General features: G+C 38.0%; 2 protein-coding genes across 2 annotated transcripts; both read right to left on the bottom strand.

Annotated features, from left to right (window-relative positions):
• Positions 1–1,406: 1,406 nt before the first annotated feature.
• LOC147855110 (phosphatidylinositol 4-phosphate 5-kinase 9-like) lies at positions 1,407–7,191 on the bottom strand. The gene is made up of 8 exons (XM_087330444.1): positions 5,269–7,191; positions 4,627–4,791; positions 4,149–4,314; positions 3,635–3,745; positions 3,322–3,509; positions 2,862–3,010; positions 2,209–2,344; positions 1,407–1,961 (listed from the first exon to the last, which is right to left on the bottom strand). Exons 1-8 carry the CDS (start codon positions 6,528–6,530, stop codon positions 1,670–1,672), a joined length of 2,469 nt encoding a protein of 822 aa, XP_087186570.1. The 5' UTR covers positions 6,531–7,191; the 3' UTR covers positions 1,407–1,669.
• A 10,105-nt stretch (positions 7,192–17,296) lies between these two features.
• On the bottom strand, positions 17,297–25,036 carry LOC147855111 (26S proteasome regulatory subunit 8 homolog A). The gene is made up of 9 exons (XM_087330297.1): positions 24,834–25,036; positions 22,108–22,205; positions 21,810–22,034; positions 21,643–21,705; positions 21,402–21,565; positions 18,792–18,948; positions 18,575–18,673; positions 17,786–17,896; positions 17,297–17,684 (listed from the first exon to the last, which is right to left on the bottom strand). Exons 1-9 carry the CDS (start codon positions 24,976–24,978, stop codon positions 17,544–17,546), a joined length of 1,203 nt encoding a protein of 400 aa, XP_087186423.1. The 5' UTR covers positions 24,979–25,036; the 3' UTR covers positions 17,297–17,543.
• Positions 25,037–25,636: the final 600 nt, after the last annotated feature.

The raw sequence follows: 25,636 nt of genomic DNA on the forward strand, positions 1-25,636 counted from the left end.
ACATCTACAAGTTTCCCTTGTTATGTAATTGATTATCCTTGTGTAGATATATGGCCATATAGGTTGTCTACGTATGCGTATTTAACGTTTAGATGTGTATAATATCTCATGAATGGTATGTGTACGTTACCATGTCCAAACAATATGAATAATACATACTTATCCAAAAAAACTTTGAATGTCATTGATATTAAAAAAAAATTAAAATGTACATGTGATATTCAAAATTATTAGAAAATTCTCCTTCAAAAAAAGCTTTTGTAAAAATCTCCCGTACATCCTAAGCAAACACCCATGATGCCCAATTTTCTTGATGTAGCTACAAGTTATAAGCTTTGAGATGTTGGAGTTGAATAGTGACAACTTGGTAACGTTTTTGCCATTCTTAATTTAAGATTTAGTAACATTATTACCTTTTGTAGTTAAATCTAAAGTTAAAGTCAAAGAGTTTGGTGCATTTTTGTTAAGTAGTTCTAAAGGTTTGTATTAGTAACAAACACCATGAACGTCTTGCTTTGCTTTTTAATGCCTAAATGATGTTGGACCATTTGGTGCTTTGCTATATTATGGATCCTACGTTGAAGTTTCTTGATGGAGCATGGTCTTGCTATTCTCAAGGTATGGCATATTTGGCATTGCTCTTCCTGCTTGGGAAATTTATGTTTGATCCTACATCATAAGTAACATTATTGAAGTTAAGTTATATATTGTTGATATCCGAGAATTTGACGTGTTATATCCACATGATTGACATAGATCTTATGTGTTTATGTGTAAATGATTTGTATACATGTGGATGCACGTGGGTGATGGTGTTGAATTCGCCCTAAGGAACAACAAATCCTTGATATGATTGGCAAAGAGACAAGTATTGCTTTCCAATCAACTTTATACATGTAACTTCGTGGGGACCAGTGGAGCTCTTAAAATTGTTACACATATACAATTTCCTTACACTCATAAATCTAAGGCAGTCTACTATGATACATGAGTATTGCAATTTTTAGTAGTTATCACGTGATGTGATATTGACATAGTTTTTAAAAGAACCCATGATTTCACTCTCTCATTCAAGTGATGCTCTCTTACTTTCTAGGTCCCAGATACGTTATGGTAATTGTCGAGCTCACTAAGAAATAAGACCTTAGAGGCAATTTCAACATCAACCAAGATAAAGTGCCGGCAAAAGATATATTCCCCTTTTTTTCGGATTGGGTATTGCCATGCTTGATTGAATTCCAATCAACATGGGGCAATGATTTTGTCCACTGATTAAAATTTTCTTTAGTAAAGAGGGGGAATGCACTATTTTTGAAAGAAGACACGATATTCATCCGTACAAGCTTGTAGATCACTGATCGAATATGTCCTTTTCTATGAAATATGATCACAAAAGAAGGAAAGAATGCTTTCAAAGAAGATTATATATAATAGATATTCATCCATACAAGCTTGTAAAACAAAACTGTCACAATTAATGGAGATGGTGGGACGGCATTATGCATTAGGTTACACTCTTGTAAGATACAAAAGAGAGGTTACATGTATATTAAGATACAAGGAGTACATAGATTAATGAAGGGCTATGGTATACAAAGAATACATTGTTTCGGTAAGCCGAGATCACCAAGAACATCTATAGATCCTCGACGGGGTGCAACAAAACGTGCTATACGAGGTTCTCTGGGAAGACCTTCTTTAGAAACTCTTGAAACCTTTGAGAGTAAAGGTGCGGATCGACAGCCGATATCGAGACAGAATCGAATTGGAACGACTTATACGCATGCTCGATCTTCTTCACCACATTGTACTCCTGCAAGATATCGATGATGCCGAAGCATAGGACGACATCATACGACTCAGCGAAAGAATCCTCTCCTGGAGACACATCTCCACCGGTCACATTTTTCGACTTCTTTTCAGCCCTTGCAGGCATGTTGGCACCTAGCTGGATTTGAAGCCTAGTTGGTGTAATGCCAAAAAACAAGGAACTAAAGCTTAGAACATATTAGAATTTCTATGTTTAAAAAGATAGCACGTGCAAACGGTGTTATCAAGATAATCAAAAGACCTGTATGTGCACAAAACATTATTCTAAAGATGATCGGAGCCTGGTGGTTTGAGCCCCTTCCCAAATAAGCCGACTCCCACCATGTCCCGGTTAAGCAAATTAATAATAAGATACCAAAGTGTGAAAAACAATCGCACCTTGTTGTCCCAGCGAGGAGGTCCACTTGTCCATCACCAGCGATTGCAGCCCTCAATGAGCTACCACGAATATGGGATCCTTGTGTTTTGTCATTTGGTTCATGAGCCACCAGCACCAGGCTTTGTGGATATACGCCTAAAATGTAGCAAGTGGTTTTCAAACATATAATAGTGAACGCGATGAACATGAAAGGGTCTCGACTGGAGCCCCAAAACACCAAAGAATTCCCAACATTTTTCATTATTTACCAGAGTACCCCCCTCAAGTTTCAGAAAATTACCACAATATTCCTCACCAACACACACACCCCTAGCATTTTTCATCTTTACCAAAATACCCCTGAAGTGTCCGAAAATTACCACAACATACACCCCTCTGTTTATAGTCAATGTTGTGTTAGAAGACACACATCTCTCTGTAGTTGTTGATCTTGTACTACATAGGGTGTCTTCTGGTAATTTTTTCAAAAACTTCGAGGTATTCTGGTAAATATCCAAAACCTTAGGGGGGTATTGCGGTTTCCTTCCCAATGACCAAAGATTTCTTCCAAGATTGTCATTAAGGTTGTAAAGCTACAGGAGTTATGTATTAGTTCATGATGGTGGACACTTAATGGTTTTGGGATTTGTTTGCATGTGTGTTGAGATGTTACCAACAATCGTCGGCGTTGTTCCTCCTTCCTTTGCATCTTTGTTTGTATTCAAAGTTTGGTAATTTGGTGCCCTAAAGTGAAGCCCTAACAGAAGGCTGTAGTCCATGATTTGCTGGGAGACAAGAAAATTGCAATCATCCTCGATTTGCCTGTAAAACAAATATTGCGATCGCAATTAACTTCCACCATCGCCCTTTCTATTCATTTTTTTCCGCGGTCAGCCCAAAGTTCTCACTAGCCCATCCACCCAAGTTCAGATCTCACTATTTGCACCAGTTTAAGAAATGCCCTCTCTCTTGGTTGGCTTGCTGGTTTAAAATCACAGGGTAGTTCTAACCTCGCTAAGGGCTCGGCCCCATACCCATAGATTGTGTTTGGTCTCCCATGTTTAGAAGCAACTCGGCGCAATAAACCAAAAATAAGAAAACACTATGTAGGCACAGTAGTAATCGCTCTTTACCTTAGAAGAGCATCCCGCCACGATGGTTCCAAATGGAAAGTAAAGTCCAAATCGAGGTCTTTTAGTGTTGTCGTCTCATCTATCTCAATCTTATCCGTCGACCGCCCTAGTGACGATCCTTTCAAGTCAAACCGACGATGAATCCTCAATTCAGTGCAAAAGACATTGCCCATCACTACAAACCGAACCTTCAAAAGACAAAAAGCAAATGGCATGTTAGTCTACAACTAAGTTAATAACCCTCATATAAAGCCTCTGAATAAAGAAGCACATTCATTTATTTGGGACTTGAAAAGGAGGGTTTCCGTTGTACCTTGTGGCCACCCACAAGCTTGATACGATGAAGACCAAAAAACTTCGTGACCAAGGTGTTTTCATATTTGCAAACATGGCTGTAGTAGTGCGGTAGCATTTTTAATAGAATCTGTATCATATACCCAAAATGCAAGAGATCTGATTATAACAGGGTGTTTGGCGGTAGTACTAATGAGGCCCACAATAGTTAGCCAACTATTTCTTCGAAGTTGTATATAGTTTTTCTACATACTATTCGCATTGCCTTTCTGGAAGGAAAACTATTGTTTTCAAGATTCTATTTTGAAAACAATAGCCTTAAAACTATGAATCAATAATAAGCTCCTATGCCACATCAGTATATGGAACTAATTGCTAGTTCTTTCTATCACTTGCTTTTTATTCCTTTCCTAAGAAGTTTCAAGGCATATGTTTCTCTTTTTATTGTGTTTTGAATGTAATAATGCCTTGTTTCATAAATAACAACGGAGCAAATGAAATATCCTAATATATACGATATCTTAAATACATACCTTAAGTTCTTGTTTTCGTAAAGTCTTGATAAGAAAACGATCATCGTGGGAAAGAAAAAATATGCTCCCACTTTTCCCTGGCGACGAAAGCTCTCTCAATGCATCGTTTCCACAGATCGTCAACATGTAATCAGCCGCATCGATTTTGAACATCTCACGTAATGTCCTGAAATTCCCATTGAGAAAAAAAGTTTATATATTCTATAGCATAAAGAAAAAGGAAGAAAGAAAAGACAGATTAATTTGTCCCTCCCTAAAAGACCACAAAATGGCCAACAGAGACCTAAACGAACAAAGATTACAATCCTCTGATGTCGACATGAGCAACAAAAGAAAGATGTGTTTGTTTTTGTAATTAAAAAAAAACTTACTGAAACGCCCATAAGAAAAATATCTATGTGTATAAAAATAGATAAATAAAAAAGAGGGTTTGTTCTATAGTATGAAGACATATGACCTAGACATCGTTATTTCTTACCTGAATACAAGGGGGCAGTAATCTTTCCATCTAAAATCGACAGAGTGATGACATGGTGTTGTATGAGAGCCTTCTCGGGGGAAATTCATCCAGATCCTTGCTTTGTTCCCGAAATCCGACGGTTCGAGCTCCCTGTTGAGATGATCTAACTTTCCTACACTCCACCTATAACAAAACCAAGACAATCGAATTTTGCTAAATCTTACAAAAGATAACACACAAACCTAGCATCACTATAATCTCCACATGCACGAAAACCATCTTCATTCATTTCAATCCATCCATACAAACCTACAATCATCTCATCAATGTGTCATTCATATAGCTACATAACTTTGATTCGTTCATTGGGTCATATCAGTTTTTTCAATTTCAAATTTGATGCAAACGTTTTTCATTTCTCAACTACATACAGTTGGAAAACATTCCAGCAAAATTTCTCTCGTTTACTTTCTGAAATCGAGGTAAAACGAATTGAGCTTCCACGCACATACAAATAATGAGAATCAGTTGCCAAATCTAGAAATCCTTGACCTAGACATGGCAGGCACCTTCTCTAGTAAATAATAAACTCACAAAAATCGTGAGTAATACTAACCCTACTAGTAACTACTTGATTTTAAAACACCTGATAGAGCATACCTGATCCCAAGTTGCAAGTCAAGCATAAGGTCATAGCTTCGGTGCCCTTTGATAATGGTTTCCCCAGGTCTCTTGCTTTCTTTTACTTGTTGTCGTTGTCGATTTCGCTTGTGTCTGGACAGAAGTGGACCTTTCACTATCTCACTTATGAGGACACCTTGAGCATACTCTCTCTCCACAATTGGTAATATCATAGACTTCTCGAATTGAACTTCATCATCTTCCAAGATGGTTTTACCCCCAATGAACGAGTCCATACCTAGAAACTTCTCAAACACGCCTTCCATGCTCCTCTTCCGTTCAAGGCTGACCGCCTTTGTGGGCAACGACTCGGCTTTCCGCAAGAATCCACCCGACGCGCTAACCCCTAATGCACGGTTGTTATTCGGTTGGCTTTGCTTTTGCATTGTAGAACCAGAAAGAGCTTTCTGGATGTCGGTCGACGACGTCCTCCACAATCCGAAAGACCCTCTTCGGCTACGGTTCACATCATTGCTATCCAAATTCTCTATGGACGAGCCACCATTGGGCACGGCCCCAAAACATAATGATGAAGGCTCTGTTCCAGGTGGGTAATAAGTACCCTTCCCATCCTTAAGACCTCTACTCCATGTGCCCACATAGCATCCACTATCCACCCATGTGTATACACCTCTCCCATGTTCTTTCCCATTTGTCCAATTTCCATCAAAAGAGTCACCATTGCTCCACGTAAGCATCCCTTTCCCGAACATACAATCCGATTTCCAACCTCCTGTATATGTGTTCCCATTGCTCCAAGTGTATGTCCCATGCCCTTCTCTCTTCCCTTGATACCAATTCCCTTTGTAATGGTCACCATTGGCATAATGCTTCTCACCCATCCCATGCTTTAGGTTCATGATCCAACTCCCAGAGTAAGTCGATCCATTAAGACCAGTATATGTCCCAACGCCATGCAAACATCCATTCAAGAAATTCCCTTCATATGTCGCACCATTAGGCCATGTGAACTTCCCTTTACCTGATTCCATTCCTTTGTAGAACTCGCCCTCAAATTTAACACCATCTGGCCATGTGTAGGTATTGTTACCTCTATCATGACTTGCCACTCCATTGGGCAGTGAGATCCCTCTGCTTAGGGAATGATGAGATGTAGTCAAGGTTCCATTAGGGTTTGATTGTTCTTCAGAAGGGTGCACTTGGTCTTGTCGATTCCCTTGAGTAGATGGATGCACTTTGTCCCTCTCATGCCGAGTATGAATTACTAAAGAGCTTGACATGCAGAAAGCTCGGGATAACGCCGTCTTGACCGATCTAGAAATAGAGGGTAAAAAAGACAAATATCGGAGAATGTTCCTCTTTCGATACCGGGGCCTGATGAAAAAATGGTATCATACTAGGGTTCAAGACATATTGAAAAGCTAGATTTCGCGCTTTTTATATTGGAATCCAGGTAATGACAGAAAAAAAAAATCCTCTTTGGGAGATTCAGATCAAACTGAAATCTTGCTTTGAAGCATCAAGATGGGGCATACAAAAGGATTGATTTAGCGCCATTGGACCAACCAGAGTTAGAGTAAAAGCTGCTACTGGAGAATATTGTCTCGTTGGTATCAATCAGAATTTCAATTGATCAAACTGGTATCAGACTTTGATGACCACCCTTTAATAGTGTCAGATCACAAATACTCCTGTTCGATGATAAGAAATTCAATCAAAATTGTAACAGGGTTTGATCAAACTGTAGTCCTGAATAACTCCAAATTAATGTAAAAAATCCACTATGGGAAGAAAAGACTCCTCTTTGGCATCAGAGATGTTCTGTCCAGATGAGCCCAGAACTGAATTCAAATTCTGATAGCTCTTCAAGACTGCGATTCTGGATTCAAATTCTGGTATGTTCAGCCAATTCCTTCGATCTGAAGCTTTGATAATAAAAAAAATGGTATCAGAGCTGGTGAATTAAAACGGTATCCAGCTTTTTAATCATCAGGATAATATCATTTGGTGATCAAAAGCATATAAGAGATGGATCAGCCGAATTCGGTCACCAAAAGGATGTCAGAGTTTATTGAATTGAGGCAAAAACACTCAGCCAGACCGCAGAATGTTATTATCCATGAACGTTTGAATGCAGAAACAGAGCCGAGCAGAACTCCCTCTCTCTCTGTTGTATAATAATATGCCTCTCTCTACCTACATATTTCTATCTCTCTGTAGTAGGAAACAGGGGATTCTATCTCTCTCTCTCTCTTTCTGTTTCTGCGTTCAAGGATCTATGTGTAGATAGCTAGAGCCAAGCACCAGAGCCTTGAAACATAGCTTAGAAAGAAGAGGTCAGGACAGACAGGAAAAAGGGCAAAATCAAAAGGCTGAGTGTGTTCTTTTCTTCTTCTGCTGCTGCTGCTTCTTCTTCTTGATTCTCATCATCATCATCATCATCATAAGAAGAAGAAGAAGAAAAAGGTGTTCCTTCCCTAAAATAAAGCTTCTTCAAGTAGTGATGAGCTCAATGATGATGATGATGAGAGAGAGACAGAGACAGAGACAGAGAGAGAGAGAGAATCTAAAGGTAAAAAACATGTGGACATACTGTGGGGGGGGAGGAGCAGGAGGATCTAGAGAAAACACAGAGAGATTAAGTAAAAAAGGGGGGGGGGAGGGAAAGGTGAAGGTAGAAAAGAAGGGAGAGAGAGAGAGAGAGAGATGGGGTTGTGAAGGAAAAGGAAGAACAGAGAGAAAGAGGACCCACAAACAGAGAGAGACAAGAGAGAGACAATGTGTGTGTGAGAGACAGAGAGACAGAGAGACAGAGAGTGTGTGTGTGTGTGTGTGAGAGAGAGAGAGAGATGACCCACAAACACAGAGTGAGAGACAGAGAGTGTGTGTGTGTGTGAGAGAAAGAGAGAGAGAGAGTGTGTGTGTGTGTGAGAGAGAGAGAGAGAGAGAGTGTGTGTGTGTGTGTGATAGAGAGAGATGACCCACAAACAGAGAGCGACAGAGACAGAGTGTGTGTTGTGTGAGAGCTCAGAGAAGAGAGAGAGAGAGAGAGAGTAGAGATGGAGAGAGAATGTGAATGTGTAGGAAAGGGGTAGAGAGAGAGAGAGAGAGAGTGTGTGTGTGTAGGGAAAGGGGTAGAGAGAGTGTGTGTTGTGTGTGTAGGGAAAGGGTAGAGAGAGAGTGTGTGTGTGTATGTGTAGGGAAAGAGTAGAGAGTATGTATGTAGGATAGAGAGGAAGAGAGAGAGTCTGTATGTGTGTGGTTAGGAAAGAGTAGAGAGAGGGTGAGACAGAGAGAGTTTGTGTGTGTGTGTAGGAAAGAGTAGAGATAGATAGATAGGAAAGAGAGAGAGAGAGTGTGTGTGTGTGTGTATGTGTAGGAAAGAGTAGAGATAGATAGATAGGAATGAGAGAGAGTGTGTGTGTGTGTAGGTAAGAAGGGTAGAGGAGGAGAGAGAAAGAGTGAGTGTGTGGGAAAGGGTAGAGAGGGAGAGAGAGAGAGAGAGAGTATGTGTGTGTGTTTCTCTCTCTAGGAAAGGTAGAGAGGGAGAGAGTGAGAGTAGAGTGTGTGTGTGTATAGGAAAGAGTAGAGAGGGTGTGTGTATAAGGAAGGGGAGAGAGGGAGAGAGAGAGAGAGAGAGTGTGTGTGTGTGTGTAGGCAAGGGTAGAGAGGGAGAGACTTCCTCTTCCTGTGGAGGGTTACAATATGTGTGGTTCTCGATGCTCGAGATTCCGGACATGTACCCGTAAGTTCTCACGGGCTTCTGCCCCGTACATGGGGAAGCTAGTGATATATATATAGAGAGAGAGAGAAGCGATCCCGATATTCTCTTCCGGGTGTGTCGAATGAGTTTTGTGGGAGTCACCCCTGGGCCCTAATGTTTGAGATTTTCTTCTTCTTTTTCTTCTCAGCGTCCAATGCTCTCGGCAACGTTTTCTGTCAGTGTGCCGAGGGATAGATAGATGTCGTTTTTTACGTCCACTGGAGACCGATTGCTATCAACGAGAAAGAAAAGAAGGATATATTATTGTCTTCTAAGTTCTAAGACCAAAATCTGGCCCATCGAGAAAATTTTGATTACAGTAAAATGGGATATGTACCCAATCATCGCACGCACACAGAGAGAGAAAGAGAGGGACAATGGAGAAGAAAAGTATACTTGAGAGAGAGAATAGCCACATAGAGAAAGATTGAATCCAACATAACGTAACCCACGTTGACAAAAGAGAGAGAAAGATACGAAACCATCACAAAGTGACAAAGACAAAATGTGTGTGTGTGTGTGTGTGTACGATGATAAAGGGCACCGCCCTTGGCCCCCCCCCCCTCTATTTCCACCACCCACCTATATATACATACATACATCTATAGATGATAGGACTCCTTTTGGAAAAGAAAACCTCATTTCATCATTGCTATAGTAGCTAGTGATAGAGCAATCATCCATCCGAGAGGATCATTGACTCTGTACTAGCCTTGTCATGGGACGACCGCTTAACTCATCCGATTGCGACGAGAATGAGACCACGAGCTTTTCAAACACATTGGTGCCATGATTTGGGACCCGCACGCAATGGACGCCACCTTCCTCAGCCTTTTGGAAAACGGATTTTCATGATATCGTGGTTGTCCACGAGCTGATGGACCACAAATGATAGTGTTGCGAGTTCCGGATGTAATGTAAACTACGGTAAAGGACTTGGAAAGAAGTGGCCGCTTTAGGACTTGGGAGGCACCAACGGGTTCACAACCTTTTCATATTGCGATTTATCAACATGAGGCCACAATGAGTATCGATAGAATTCAATGATATGGCAACAAATTAGTCGAGAGGCCTAAAGTAGGACCCGCACATTCATAATCTCTTGATACAATAACAATCAAAATGTGTGGCTTACATCAACGTATCCATGATCATCAATGCCATGGAGCATGGTTTCGTGGAAACTCGCAACAATATAAGGATTTGAAGTCACTTGTCCATCATACAACGGAAGCTCATATGGTATGCTAATAAGTGGAGGTTAAGATGAACATCTTGAGACCTTTTGATTAGAAATGGACCATCATATGGACAATAGGGGGGGGGGGGGTTCTCATATTTCTTCCCTTTTGGGTTCTCATTTGAATCAACAAAGTGAATCATTCAATTTATGAGAATTTATTATTATAACTCGGCAGTTTGTTCATGTGTCATCACAAGAGTGGCTCATAAACAGTGTGGCAATAAATTATTAAATTCCCGAAGGCCATCATGAAGGAAAATCATTAAAATTCTAGTTGTCAACGTGTCATTATATGATTAAACATTTGATCATTAAAAATCCAGTTAACAATGTGTCATGATGTGGTTAAATGTTGAACCATTAAAAATTTAACAAGGGATGTGGCAATATCTTATTCAATAAAAAGGACTTGTAACACCTTCTTTCAATGGTTGAGAATAAACTTCATCTGACTCCCACCAAATTTTACGATGTGGGGTCAACCATTGGAAGAAGATTATGCCACTGGGAGAACAAGGGCTTCAATAATCCCTTCTCATATGGAATTTAGGTGGAATCAACACAATACTAACAAAACAATTAGTGAGGGATTGAAGCATCTTAGGAAGTAATTTGCATAACGATAATTTGCCCTGGTTCACGACAAGAAACACACTAGCTTAGTGATGGCCAATTTGTTTTTTAAAACAACGATGTTTGAGCTACATAGAAAGTGGATGTCTCAGATGTCTCTAGCTATGATACTTACACAAGTTATCAATGTTTCTACTCTTAAAAATGCCCACTTTGAACATTGCATTTTTGTAGGTGATACGTGGTTTTAAAAAAGACATGATACATAGGATTTACGGTTTAGGGAGAGGGGGAGGGAAGGAGAAAGACACAAAGAATACCAAGTAGAGAAGAGATAGAGATAAAGATAGAAAGACAAAGCAGGAGCTAATCCCATCTAGATTGAGATGGTTTTATCAAGCCATAATTTCAAGATGTAGATGTATTGTTTATCTCTCTCTAATCGCATGATAAAAGGCACTAAAATAGTGGGCATGAAGTGGTGGACTTCATTTCCTCAAAACACAATTAAAAATGTGGGAATTGTATGGTTGAACTCGACGAAAATAGGATTATGTTGGTATGATGCCCTCCACATCATCATTGAGTCGAAGGTGATTTGTATTAGGATAAGTGGTTATTTTTATTCATACTTGTCCATCCTATGTTGTGTTAAACTTATGTTTGAAGTCTATTACTAGGTAGTAGACCTTAACATGCGACAAAAGCAAAAGTGAAGCCCAAGTGTTCTAAAAAATATAAAAGGACGCTTTAACCTATCATAGGGGAAAACATAGTAATCTTTCACTCACTTCAAATTCAAAGCTCTTAAAAGGCTCGTTAAAAAGGGGATAAAATCCATTGATGAAAACTTGTTCTATTCTTGATAGCTACCTCAATTTCTTAGGTCATCAAGACATAGTATGTAAAGTGACACCCTTACGTCAAATTCTAAATCATTACATATGGGGAAAGTGAATGAAACATATGGTTAGAGTATCATGAATGTTCTATTTTAACGATATGAAATACATAACCTATTTAGGGTCGATATAAAGAAATTGATATAAGCTACCATAAGTTATAGTGTGTTCAAACTCAACGAGTCCTACCCTATCCATGGTCTAGTAACTATGTTGTTTAGTATGTGGATGTGTGAATTCAAAAACTATTAAATTATATTATGAATAAAGCAATCACCGCTTTCATCCTTTAGTAAAAGACTTCATATGCTCCGAAAAACACATTAGTTCTAGCTTTGATATTGCCATTGACACTACTAATTCCAACCTTCGATAACAATGTGAATATTGATCACAAAAACAAAATTTAGTAACGATACATTGTTTCTTTCTCTTCATTGTTCATGCTTCAAATATTGTGACCTGTTGTTACTAGAGGATGTGGTGATCAAAACGAATGTGAGCTACGAAGTCGTGACTCGTCAGGGTTTTCATTTCAAAAGTAGAAATATAAGGCTAGTAGAGGAAAGTCGAGTGACATTAAATGACATTGCGAGGTTAATTTGTGTTCAAGTCATGAATGGTAGTGGTTATCATACGGAAAGTAAGCGAGTGCAAGCAAGCACGAACAACTATCGTATGCCATATGTCTCGGAAGTTCGGATCATCAAACAAGGAATCCTTATGTTGTAATATTATACACATATTCTTTATATTGGAGATCCACGTATGGTTAGTGAATGATTCCAATGTGATGATTGTGCTTTGAACATTTAAGGTGATTTGCATTCATGCACTCGTTTACTAGCATGGGTTTGGAACTTCTCAATTGTGAAGACAATAGCCGAGCATTTAAAGTGTTCCCATTGTATGATTCACTTGGAACTTTTGATTCAGCGTAAGGATGGATCCAACCATTTTTGAAATTGAAAGTGAAGTAGCAATAAACTTCATTTCCTTTTTTCCATAATGTGTCCTCATATATATATATAATAATATATATATATATAAAGTGGATTGACTATGTTTCTTTCTTTACAAATAGTGCCCCTATCAAGTATGGTTGTCGAATCTAGAAAACAAAACAATTTCTTCGATAGAATCTTCAACAAATTCTAGGTCATATTAATTATTATTATTATTATTATTATAAGAAGCCCACTTAATATTAATATCAGACTTTGCACTTCCTTATGTTGGGGTAAGGAGGGGTTCGTCAACAAGCAAGTTCGTGTAAAGAAGAGCATTTTGTTGTTTTCACTTGAAGGAGAAAGTGGTAGAACGAAAAGTTGATACCCATTGATCTATTGTATACTGTCGTTGCAGGAATTTTTTTTAACAAAAACATATCGTGATTTTGTCGCTAGTTAAAGCATTTCAACAATGTCCCTTCGAAGTACCAGTAATTGACTACACATGGAAGGAATTTTGTTGTCTTCGGTGCCACGTGTAGTTTTAAAAACCCACTAAATTCCAATAGAAAGACCCACGACGGCACTGTATTTCAAGTTATATATGCATCTTGTTGTACATTTATTATTCAAGAAACTAGTCGTCGTGTTTATTTAAATCTAACATTATGTTTTAGCCCAGATTTCATGTGTATGATTGGGATTTATGCTTTTAATAAATTTGGACTATGCAATCACGGCTACTATGAGCATATCTCTAAGGATTCATAATTCTTCATAGGTTTTGTGCTACATATTGGCATCAATACTCTCTTAGGTATCAAATTCTCTCAAAACATTGATGAAGACCAACAATATATATAATCTAATAGCAATATTTTGTATCATATCCTCACATGTTGGTATATTTTCAATCCGTGGGTTGTGGAGTATGACTTGTAAAGCCATATTTTTTTGGAGTAGTTCCTCATGCACAAGATCTTTGCTAAAAAATATTTTTTATTACAAACCTAGTACCATCAAATCTAGATTTTGAGATTTGAACCAAAATCCCTAAGGCATAACATAAGTAAATCATCTTTAAATGTTTATGTTCAAGGTTTTAGATAATGAATCAATCAATTGCTAGATGGAGAATGTCTAAAATGTTGTAAATAGCAAAAGAATGTAATGCCTTGACAGTGTACTTACGCAAGTGATGCCTTGTTTCAAATCCGTCCCTTTAAGCAAAACAAAATTGCATGTATGTTTATGTGTATGGATGTATGTATATTGTTTGATAGCTATGTACTCATGGTTTTTAGAAACTCTTGTAGCATAAGGATGATGTGATTTTGAGAAGCATACGCATGTTTCTTCTAAAGTCTTGTAGCAAAGGGGTGATGTGATTTGGAGAAGCCTATGCGTATATCATTACGTAAGTTCAAGATATTTCATCACATGCAAATCATAATGAGAATGAAGTTGCTGAGAGACAAAAAAAATCCAATTACTTGTTTGGAACTATTGTAGCATCAAGATCACAAGCACAAACGATGAATATATTGATGATAATTACAACTAGAAGCACATGGAGTGTTCTTTAGTAAAGAAATAATATGTGTTGTTTTTATGGAATCAAGAGCTATATTTCTAAGTTCAAGAACTTTTTAATATTTGAAACTATTTATGTCAATGTAAACTTTCCAATAAACTACCCTAACTATGCTTGTCAAAACAATAGACCATCTCTTAGAGAAGGGATTGGTAATAGACTGGAATCACGTGTTCATTATCTTCATTTTGAGGTGTATTGAAGGATACACCCGCATAAACACAACGATTGAAATTAATGCAAACTTTGAATATCTTGTTTTCTATGTGTGCATTCAAGAACTATTCATATTTGGCTTATTCAAAGCTTCAATAGTTCGAAGTGCAAATTCCAATCAATTCGGAAACTATATAGTGGATATATTATTATGCTCAATGTATATGTGTGTACGGCATACCCATGCTAGCAATTTGCTTTCCATATCATACATAACACACACATTAGTCTAAATGTCTTTCTCTTTCTTGGTGAATAGAATGATAGCTCATTGTATCCTTAATCATATTACACTAGGTAAAGACTTTTCATATACGTGTATGAACATTTTGAAGTCCATGCGGGAATCTTTTTTCATCAATGTGTGTGACCATTAGAGAGAGAGAGAGAGAGAATATCACGTCAACAATTGTATTGGACAATGGACATATTATTTTCAGACAATACACTCTTAATACATGTAGACCCAACTCAAGACCTCTACGTAATCCTCAATTAAGGGACACCATGCGAATGTTTCAACAAGGCCCTCTCACACACCACGAGCATTAGTATGATTTAGTAACTACAATTATTAACCACAAATAAAGTTCACATCAATGTATAAGAGTCTTGAAAGTTTCGCAATTCTCGACAAACTATCCTTTGGAACAACTTAGACAAACGTCAAGAAAAAATACATCTTTACTATAGAAAACTCCCTTGTCTTATCGAAATGTTTTGAAGGAATGCAAATCCTTTCTTTATGTACCCATTTATTATATATTTGGTTCTGAATTTCCCCAACAATTGTTTTACATGTCCAATTATATTTTTGAAACAAATTCATTCTAAAAATTTTAGCATTTTCTCCTTTCTAGCATGTGATATTTCCATAACCTTCATTAGACATGTCTTTATTCTAATTTAGGGCTCACACCATTGTAAAATCCTTGTTATAGAAGTAGAAAAATGGAGCCGGTGCAAAGAAGAGACTAGTTGTCATATCTATGAGTTAGTCAAAGTTCATCATATCATTGAAATTCGTAATGTTTCAAGAATGGAACCATTCAACCAGAGTATTCTTGAACGACAAACCGTTTGAGAATCCCTTCACTAATAAGTAAAGACAATTTCTTAAGTTGTTGCAAAAGATAGGGGTTATGGTCAAGAGGTGATGAAATGATCATTATATGATGATTGACGCCGTGGCATTGGAACAAACTGGAGTTCTTAAAAGAGGATTGTAGGCCCAAGATAGAGGGAGGACATATTAGTGTCCACTAATGAAAATTAACAATGCCTACAGAATTTGGAAGACAATAAAAGTGCAATTCACGAAGCATTTTTATGCTTGAAACATGATCATACACAAGTACATAAAACATGGGGTTAGCTCAAGGGTAGTTGGTGCAGTTAGGCTACCATTATTTCCCTCAAATCTTTTCATATTATGTGCCCACTTGAAAGAGAGAACGAATTATCCGGCTTCCATCTCTTAAAGCAATTTTGCATGACTTGTGCCCAACCAAAAGACAAAATGCTTGGTCTTCAAAGTTGATTGGTGGAATTCAAACATGGAGTGTTAAGCGATGCATTCACCATCGTTTCCTTTACTACTTTATGATAACTTTAGTCACACAACCATAAAATAGTAATAGAGTAACATATTCATGCTACTTTGATCACACTACCATTGCAGCCTCAAAATCATGCTACCATAAATAGTAATGGAGTAACATATTCATGCTACCTTGATCACACTACCATTAGAGCCTCAAAATCATGCTACCATAAATTAGTAAACGGAGTAACATGTTCATGCTACTTTGATCAGACTACCATTAGAGCCTCAAAATCATGCTACCATAAAATAGTAAATGGAGTAACATATTCATCCGCAATGGCTAGTCTCTACATGCACACGAGGGAGGTGGAATTTTAAACCCTGCAACAACCATTTATCCTGCAATGTTTGGAAGGCAGCAAGTCTTAATGAAGGCTTTCAACAATATAGAAATGCATTAGACCATGAGGTTGCATCAAAAGAGAGTCAACGACATAAAAATGCACTCGTAAAACATAATATACATTCATCCTACAACACTTGCATATCAAAAATAGCAATGAGATACATCCTTGCATTGTCTCCCTTTTATCTCAACCCAAATGTGTTACAACATGATCCATTCAAAAGTATTTGTTTGGTTCATGTGGTGCTCAATGAAAGGCTGTTTCCTAAGTTTCTTCCTCAAACACATTATAGTCCCATAGATCTCGTCTCTACTTGCAAGATCTGTTCAGCAAAATTGCACCAGTGAATTTAACCAACCCTCCATTAGGACTCTCCATGAATTCACAAATTTTTTTTCAACTATGTTAACTTTTCATATATTTAACTACTGTTACATATAAAGCCCTGCACCATATGTATGAAAGGAAACAATGAGATCTACAGAAAGAGAAACTAAATTACAAACCAAGAAAGTTCAACGACGAAACAGAGACTGACACAAAGAGAAACAATGTTTTATGCCGAAGGCATGCTTACCTAAATAGAAAAAGACGACTTGTTCATTTACCATATTAGCATGCTAATGGAACATTCTTGATCACTTGAAAACAAAGCCCAATTGATGAATTGAAGACGAGTAGAAAAACAAGCTTCACAATGGTACACCCCCAACTTAATAATAATAAAAACAAAACATACAGCTGAGAAAAGAGATTTAACACACTTTGACATTGATCAATATTGGATAGCTTCATGGTTACTAAACTCTCTCTCAGATCGTCATAGGCCTAAATGCATGAATGTGACACAGGTTCATGGAAAAAAAATAGATAAATCAAATCTTTACCCATCTTATAAGATGGAGCACAGTTCACACTCTCATATGCCATCAGACGCTACTTCTTTGGGTTGACATTACATTGGAGTTCCGATTTCCATAGCATTCTTACATTATGAGTGAAAATATATTCATTGACCAGTTTTAAGTATGGGATATATTCATGTTTGCAAACCAACGAAACAAACAAAACCTATGGACTAAGACTATCGATGCACTGCTCACTTCCATAGCTTTTTTAATGACATATTCTTTTCGGTTTCCTTCTTCATAACTTTGGCAACTGACATTTCGAAGTCCTCTTGTGTCACATGCACCCGACGCTCTCTTAATGCAAACATACCTGCTTCTGTACATACAGACTATATATATATACAGAGACACATAATAATCAAGTCAGTAAATAGATTTCTCAAGCCCAGATAACCTGAAAAAAGGGGTTAATACATTAAACAAAGATTACCTTCAATTCTGCACCTGAAGCACCATGCATTTTTTCTGCAATTTTCTTCAAATCTATACCTCTCATAAGATTCATTCTTCTTGAATGGATTTTCAAGATGTCAAATCGGGACTGCACATTAAGAGAAAAAATTGTCAATGGAAACTTGCACACAAGCCTCGATCTCTATTTCAGGACACCATCCGCAGGACTAGTTCCCACTATCCTTAACCCTAACCCTAATCCGAAATCTTAACCCAAAACCCTAATTCAAAATCTTCTCACCATCCTCAACCCTAATACCCTTAAATCTTTAAAACCTTGAAGTGTTTCTTAACCATCTCCTTTCCTCTCCACTTGCATTTAGTTAATGCTCATTGGAGTTCTAAGTTTAAAGCAGTCTCTCTTACCTCTCAAGCTTAGAACTGTGTCTAAGCACCCTACTTGGGGTAGCTTAGAACCCCTTCCTATTGGTGATTTGTTGCACATCTATTGAAGATTAATATAGAAATCATACATATTATACATGAAAACGTTTTCAAACAAATCATGTCAGATGTAGTCTGAAACCAGAAAACAAACTTGAAGTTTTACTCCAGCCTGCACATCTATGCAAAATTTCATGAATGCTAAATACACACTGTCATGCATCCCTACTGCAGAGCAGAAACTGAATAGAGATAAACAACTGAAAACCGAAAGTTAATGATATATTTTCACTCTGAGATCAAGAGCATCGTAATATAGCTAAATATATGTATAACGGTACTATAATAGCCTGAAACTCATAGTTTGAACCAGAATACTTACTTCCTCGGTAGGATTAGGAAACTCAATTTTCCTATCAATTCGCCCAGGACGCAGAAGTGCCTGATCCAGAATATCAATCCGATTTGTTGCCATAAGAACCTGCATAGATGCATTGAGTATGGAGACAAAATGTTCAGTTCTTTTAACAATTCCCAGAATCTTTAGTCCACAGTAAGCATCAAATATTGAGATACACCAACTTGAATAGAAAGAGCACCTTGATCTTATTCGATGCTTCAAAACCATCAAGTTGATTGAGTAATTCCAACATTGTTCGTTGCACTTCACTGTCACCATTTCCATTGCCCGATTCCATCCGTGCAGAACCTATGCTATCAATCTCGTCCATGAAAATGATTGATGGAGCATGCTCTCTGCAGAAGCAATACATGTGATGCTTAAATAGGTTCACATTTAAGAACTGCAATGAGCATAAAAATGATTGAAGCAGAGCGCTTTCTGAAAGAAAAGATGCATGTGATGCTGATTAGGTTCACATCATTGATCAGATACAGCAATAAGCCAATACTTTCAAATGCTACGAAATATTAAATCGCCTTCACGTTATAAAACACTAAATCTTTCTGAAAGAAAAGATGATTGCAATATTAAATAGGTTAACATCAATGAACAGATTCTGCAATTAGCTAATACTTCTAAATGCTATAAAAGAGTAAATATTAGCTTAACTGCATAAGATTTATTTTCACGTATTCCACAGGCACATAGTAATATTGCAGGCCCAATACTTAGCATCATATAGTCACAATTAGCTAGGGATTATACAATCATACACAAAGAAGTACAAAACTAGGAATGATAACATAAATCTATTCTAAGTATGCATGATAATAAAGTTCTAGCCAAAGATCTGTGCTAAGAAAAGTACATTCAGATGAAAAATATTAGGGAATCAACCATGAAGTTGAGATAATTCTCTACCCAAGAAAAACCATGGAGCTTTCATACTGAATCAAGTGCTTTTTTCAGCATAGATTTTTGTATGCCAAGTTATTCAAACTGAAACATCTGCTAAATGGCAGTTCAATACCAAAATACCCCACTTAAAAGAATAAATTCATCATATTAAAAAAGTTGAGATTTAAAGATTGCAAGAAAGATTGATACTGAGATATAATATATCATCAACTCAAATCAGCTTGGGTCATTGTAAACAGAGTCTCTTGAAGCAAAACTCAAAATATTGCTGCTCTATTATAAGACATTCTTTCACGGTTCTCTCTATTCAGCTGAGGGATCGTCAAATGGACTTTGGGTCCCCCTTGAAGAAAAACTACACAGACCACACAACTCTGATCTGAACTAAGATTCTTCTGCATTTCTTTTTATCAAGTCTCTTTGCACAATTATAAGAGTTATTATGAAAAGGATGTGATCAATAAACCCGTGCCTCATTTGCCCAGATCTTGAGTTTATAGCTGGGGTCAACTGTCAAACATGCCTTGTGACTTCAACTAACTGCTCTAGGGATGAACTGATTTTACCATAAAAAAGTTCAACCATTGGACAAGATCTAAATTTTTTTACCTTAGATGAATGATGAAGCGAAGTACTGGACAATATGCCACAACTACAAGATCTAAATTTTTTTACCTTAGATGAATGATGAAGCGAAGTACTGGACAATATGCCACAACTAGCAATGTAGCTCTACTTAGGGTAAGCAACTTGTACCCAATGCTCAATGCATCAACACCAAATTTCCCTTAATAGACACTAGATGATTTAACAATGAAAAACACGTAGTAGCTATAGATTACTAGTATAAGCTCAATCTAACTTCAAGATATAGTTCATAATTCACCCCATAAACTTTACATTTTCATTAACTACAATGAGTTGATAGCTGAAAAGACAAGCCCACATGGGTACACTCAAATCAACAAAGAAAATTATCCTGAGAACTAAGTATCAATGCTATACCACGAGGGCACACCTTTGCAATGGATAAACAAAATTATCGTGAGGGTAAATTTTGATGCTAAAAGACAATACATCAATGTTTGACCCAGCCTCCAGTTCCACTATTTTTTGGATCTGGTCATATGGTCAGGCTGTGATCCCTGGATGTATTCAGCACCCACGAGGTGATCTCAAAAATCTTACAGGATGCTAAAAAAGATCAACCCCACCTTCCAATAGGTCTACCTTGTTATAATATCACTCCAACCATTAGTCATGGAAAGAAAGGTTTTCACATTATGGAGATAACACTAGGGAATAACTACAGGAATTCAGATAGGCTATTATTGCTTTCTGCTGTTCCAACATCCTTGCAAAGACGTGATGGTAGGATGCGAAGGAGGTGGTAATATTTCGGGAGTGGGAAGATGGGGATCAATACTGGGTTTTCTTATTAAGTCTTATTTGCATGCACAGACTTACCTTTCAACTATCTAACAAACGTGATACAAAATGAACAGTAGCGATGCTTCACCAGTGCAAATTTTGAATGTAAGATAAAGACCAGAAACTAAGTCCATCTAGCTGAGCATAGACTTTACCAAGTGACGAATCCATGGCATAATCATGTCATGAATGCCTACAAGTAGGAGAAAGATTAAATTTTCTACATTCGTTAAAGTAATGTTTAAGTGCATGAACCACTATGTTGAGGTGTTAAAACTTCGTCAAAGAATGATCCTAGATGGTGGTAGTCTTTGAGATGTTGGGGAAAACATCAACTTTGGTTATATAGTCTAAGCATTTTCCTGCTTGTAGAGATTTGAATACAACCACCAGAGAAAATAAAATACCAAATGAAAATAGCATAGGACAGGAAATTTTGTTATAAAAAGGAGGATACCTAGCCATAACAAAGAGTTCCCTAACCATCCGTGATCCTTCTCCAATATATTTCTGTACTAGCTCGGAACCAGAAACTCGAATGAAGGTACAGTCAGTATGATGAGCAACAGCTCTGGCAAGCAATGTTTTCCCTGTACCTGGAGGCCCATATAGCAGTACGCCCTAAGAAATACCAACACATTTTTAAAGTTTTGTCATCATTCCGCATATAAGTAAAATCGTCAAGCATAAATCACTACCTTTGGTTGAGCAATACCCAGGCTCTCAAAAAGTTCTGGATGCTTTATTGGTAGCTCAATAACCTGTACATACAACAGAGACATAGGGCAGTTAGTTACTGAAGTCATTATGGACAGAGACAACAGAGAGAATTAAAAAATCTAATTTGTAGATTACTATGATTTACCTCTTTGATTTCCTTTATCTGCTGATCCAAGCCACCAATCATATCATAAGTAGAGTCAGGGACCTTCTCAACTTTCATAAGGTTCACCAAAGGATCAACTTTACTTGGTAAAACCAAATGCAGAACGTAACTGTCATTTCTTAGTGCAACACGAGTAGTGGGAGTGATCTTGTTGATGTCAATGTCCTTGTCAATATCTACCACATATTTTCCTTCAGGGTGAATCTGTATTCAAATATTTGTCAAGATATTGTCCATTCCACATCTTAAAATACTGACAGAATGAATTTATGAATACCTTGACTAGGACCTTCTTCTTGCCCATGACTTTGACAACTTCACCTACATATGACCCTGGTTCCTGAAGTAGCTGCAACTCCTCTCTCAGCATTCGCACTAATGAAACAAAGTTCAACATTTGCTATTAGTTCATGTGTATCCACGCAGAAGATAGGACAGGAAGCATCTTATTTGGCTAACAACAGTTGTATGTGCCCTACAATATTTATAGAACCAAAGCATGGTTGGGAGTACAAAAACATGGGAACCAGAACATAGTTGTGAGTATATACAAATGAAATAAAACAAGCACTGTTTCCAGTATCTAAATCGAAGCTGCATTAGAAAGAATGTTGCACGCTACTTTGGCAGTTTTGCCATTTAGAAATCTTACAGGCATGAAGCATCCTTAAGGAGGAAACCATTGAATTTCTGTTTTGTAGGAAATAAAACACAGAAAAACTAAACAGATGTACAATAGAAGCAAAACAATGATAAACATAAAGAAAGTATTCAGGAATTCTTGTTGCGACCAAAATGATATCAGAATACAATGATACAAAAAGCTTGTTAAACAAAAAATGCCCAGATTCAAACTCTCAACAATGATGAATTTTGAGAACTTGTTTTTGTCATCCCAGACTTTTTGAAAGTTTGTTTCAGCTACAAGAACCGAATTTTGGTGCAGAATTTGGTGAGAGTTTTGGACCTTCGTGATTTCTTGGCCACCTGAGAGATGGGTAGTGTATTCTCTGATAAATTGAGGAGCACCTGCTATTATTTCAAAGAGTTGTAATGTCCTGCAATTCAGTCTATAAACTTTCTAAGGTCTATGACTACGGGCAAGTCTTAGCTAAATCTGTTTCTTTTCTTGGTAACTCCTATAACATCCACGCTAGCCTAAAACTCCTACATTTACTTTTACATAGCCACCATCAGACATCAGGTGGGTCCAAAATGACCAAAATAACGGCCTTAATAGGGATTCTGCAAATGGGCACAACTCTGGACCCTCTGGAAATTTGATGAAGGTGCTTGAAATGTCATTTTGGGAAGTATCAGACTCGAAAAAAAACACATTACAAATCACTTGCTCTTTATTCTGAAATTCTCTATTAATTTTTTCTTTGATAATGTCATCAGTCATAGCATCCCGTACTTAGATTTAATATGGCATTCGTCAATCATTGTGAGCAGAAGGTCCCCCATCCAATTTTTATTCATTTAATCAATGCAAACCCCTTAAGACCTTCATCTTCTCAAGTTTGGTTGTTAACTCAAGGATTTCAAATTAAAAGAAGGGCAAACTATTTTCTGCAGTTGGAGAAGCTGAATCTCTTGTATATAAGATCATTAATCTAATTGGAATATTGAGACAATCCTCTCGCCTTTTTATTAATACCTTCTGATTGTAATAGAAAAGCTGAATCTTATAGCTTCCACAGATCTACAGCATGATTTCTTTTATATGTCAAGGAAAGTCAGCAGCACATGTCTCTTACTTAGCCACAATTTATATACAATCACTGATGCAAATGGGCATACATCCATTGAAAATCCCAATCTTTTTTAGATCAACAAGCTAAGTATTTCCCATCTCTACGAAGTTGGGCCACAATTTCCATGTGATTCTCAAGCCAGGAGCACAAATCTGCCAGAAGACACCAAGCTATGGTGCCTTATGCTAATTTAATGTTCCTTTATCAATATCAGAAAATTCAGCATTACACATCTATCTCAAGCTAGCTACGACTGTTACAAAATCCAAGCAATTGCAATGTTTGTTTAACAAACAATTCAGCAATTCACAACTGTGTCCAGTTAACCACGAAGGGGAAACTGAGAGAAAAAGAATGTGCAAACCAATAAAGCAGTTGTTCCTTTTCAAAATAGCATTCACTTCTTCCACATGTCGAGGAGAAGAGAATCAGGTATGACATAGATCAATGGCGAAACACAAAGGAAAGGGAGAAATAGAAAGGAAAAGAAATGGTAGCCTCAAGTTTGCAAGTAGCACATGTTCACAGTTCAATGGCGAGACAGAAAGGAAAAGCTCTGCCACAATTTTTCACATAACTCTGATACAGAACGTTGATGTTCATCACAAACTACAACTTCCTCAAATCAAGTAATTCAAAATTCACCTATTAAATTATCGCATCTATCACGGGAAAATAAGACAAAAGAGGGAAATAGGGCTGCCAGAAGTTTTAAGATATTGCAACGAACGGGAAGCAAAATGAACACAGAGCAATGGTTGAAACAGAAAGGAAGAGAAAGGAAACGGCCTCACTGATTCCTCTTCAAAAGCAATAGCTTGGGCAAGTGGAGACAGATCGATGGCCAGACAGGAAAACGAAAAGAAAGGCGAAATGAAGGAAAAAAAGGGACAAAAAAGGAACTGTAAACGATTTCATCTTAAAGACATAAGACATGGGAGTGTTGTGAGGGAGGGCAGAGACACATCTGAATGGAGAAGAAATAAAAGAAGGAAAGAACGAGGAGAAGGAACAAAAAAGAAGAAGAAGAAGAAGAAGAACTGTGTGACCTATCTCCTTTTCAAGTCGGTCTTTAGAGCGTATCAAAACGAAGGAGAGTGCAAAAGAGCGAATTCTTGGTTAGCACAGATCAATGGAGAGCAACAGGAGAAAACATGGAAGCATCAAAAGATGATGCCAAGATCAATTGAGAAACAGAGAGGAGCGGAAATACCAAAGAAAGAGAGACAGAGACAGAGATGAATACCTCTGGCGTTGTAGTCATTACGCTGAGCTTCAAGGCGATTGAGGTTATGCATCTTGTTGCGAAGCTGAAGCTGAAGGTCATGGATATGGGAGACGTAGTACTGCTTGAATCCCTCTCCTCCTCGCGCTCCTTCCTGGCGGCCCATGGCGGCTTCTTCTTCTTCTTCTTGATCCTGCTCCGCTGCCTGTCCACCTCCTTCTGTGCGTTCGTTCGTTTGTCTGCGTGTGGTCGGAGCGTCCTTCGTTCGTTTGTCAGAAGACAAGAAGACGCAGGCGTGCAGAGAGAGAGAGAGAGAGAGAAGAAACAGAGGATGCGGCTATGGCGTTGCTTCCTTATAAACACAGAAAAAACAGAGAGACAGAGAAATAGAGACAGAGAGAGAAAGAGACAGAGAAAAAGAGAGGACCCGAATAATGGCCGGACAACCCAAATAATGGCCGGACAACCCAAATAATGGCCAGACAACCCGAATAATGGCCAGACAACCCGAATAATGGCCGGACAACCCGAATAATGGCCGGACAATCCGATGGCCTGGATAGCCCCCCCGAGACCCATCACTTTGCCCCCGATGGCCCAACACCGACCCGAGCTTTGGCCCATCCCTTCACCTGTACCACAAAACTCGAGCTGGCCCGATAAGCTCCCTTTCCTTTCCATTTTTGCCTTTTTAGCCTTTCGCTTGCTCCTTCACTTGGAATCCGACCTGGGGAAAAAAAAAACCGGAGACGCCACCCCCACCCCACCCACCTGGCTTTTTACGTGCTCATGTGTGTATCCTCCTCTCGCTTGCGTTAATTAAC

Source organism: Azolla caroliniana, unplaced genomic scaffold, assembly GCF_043228905.1.
Source record: "Azolla caroliniana isolate FFs.n. ecotype wild unplaced genomic scaffold, voAzoCaro1.0.p SCAF_14, whole genome shotgun sequence".
In the NCBI taxonomy this organism is placed as follows: Eukaryota; Viridiplantae; Streptophyta; class Polypodiopsida; order Salviniales; family Salviniaceae; genus Azolla; species Azolla caroliniana.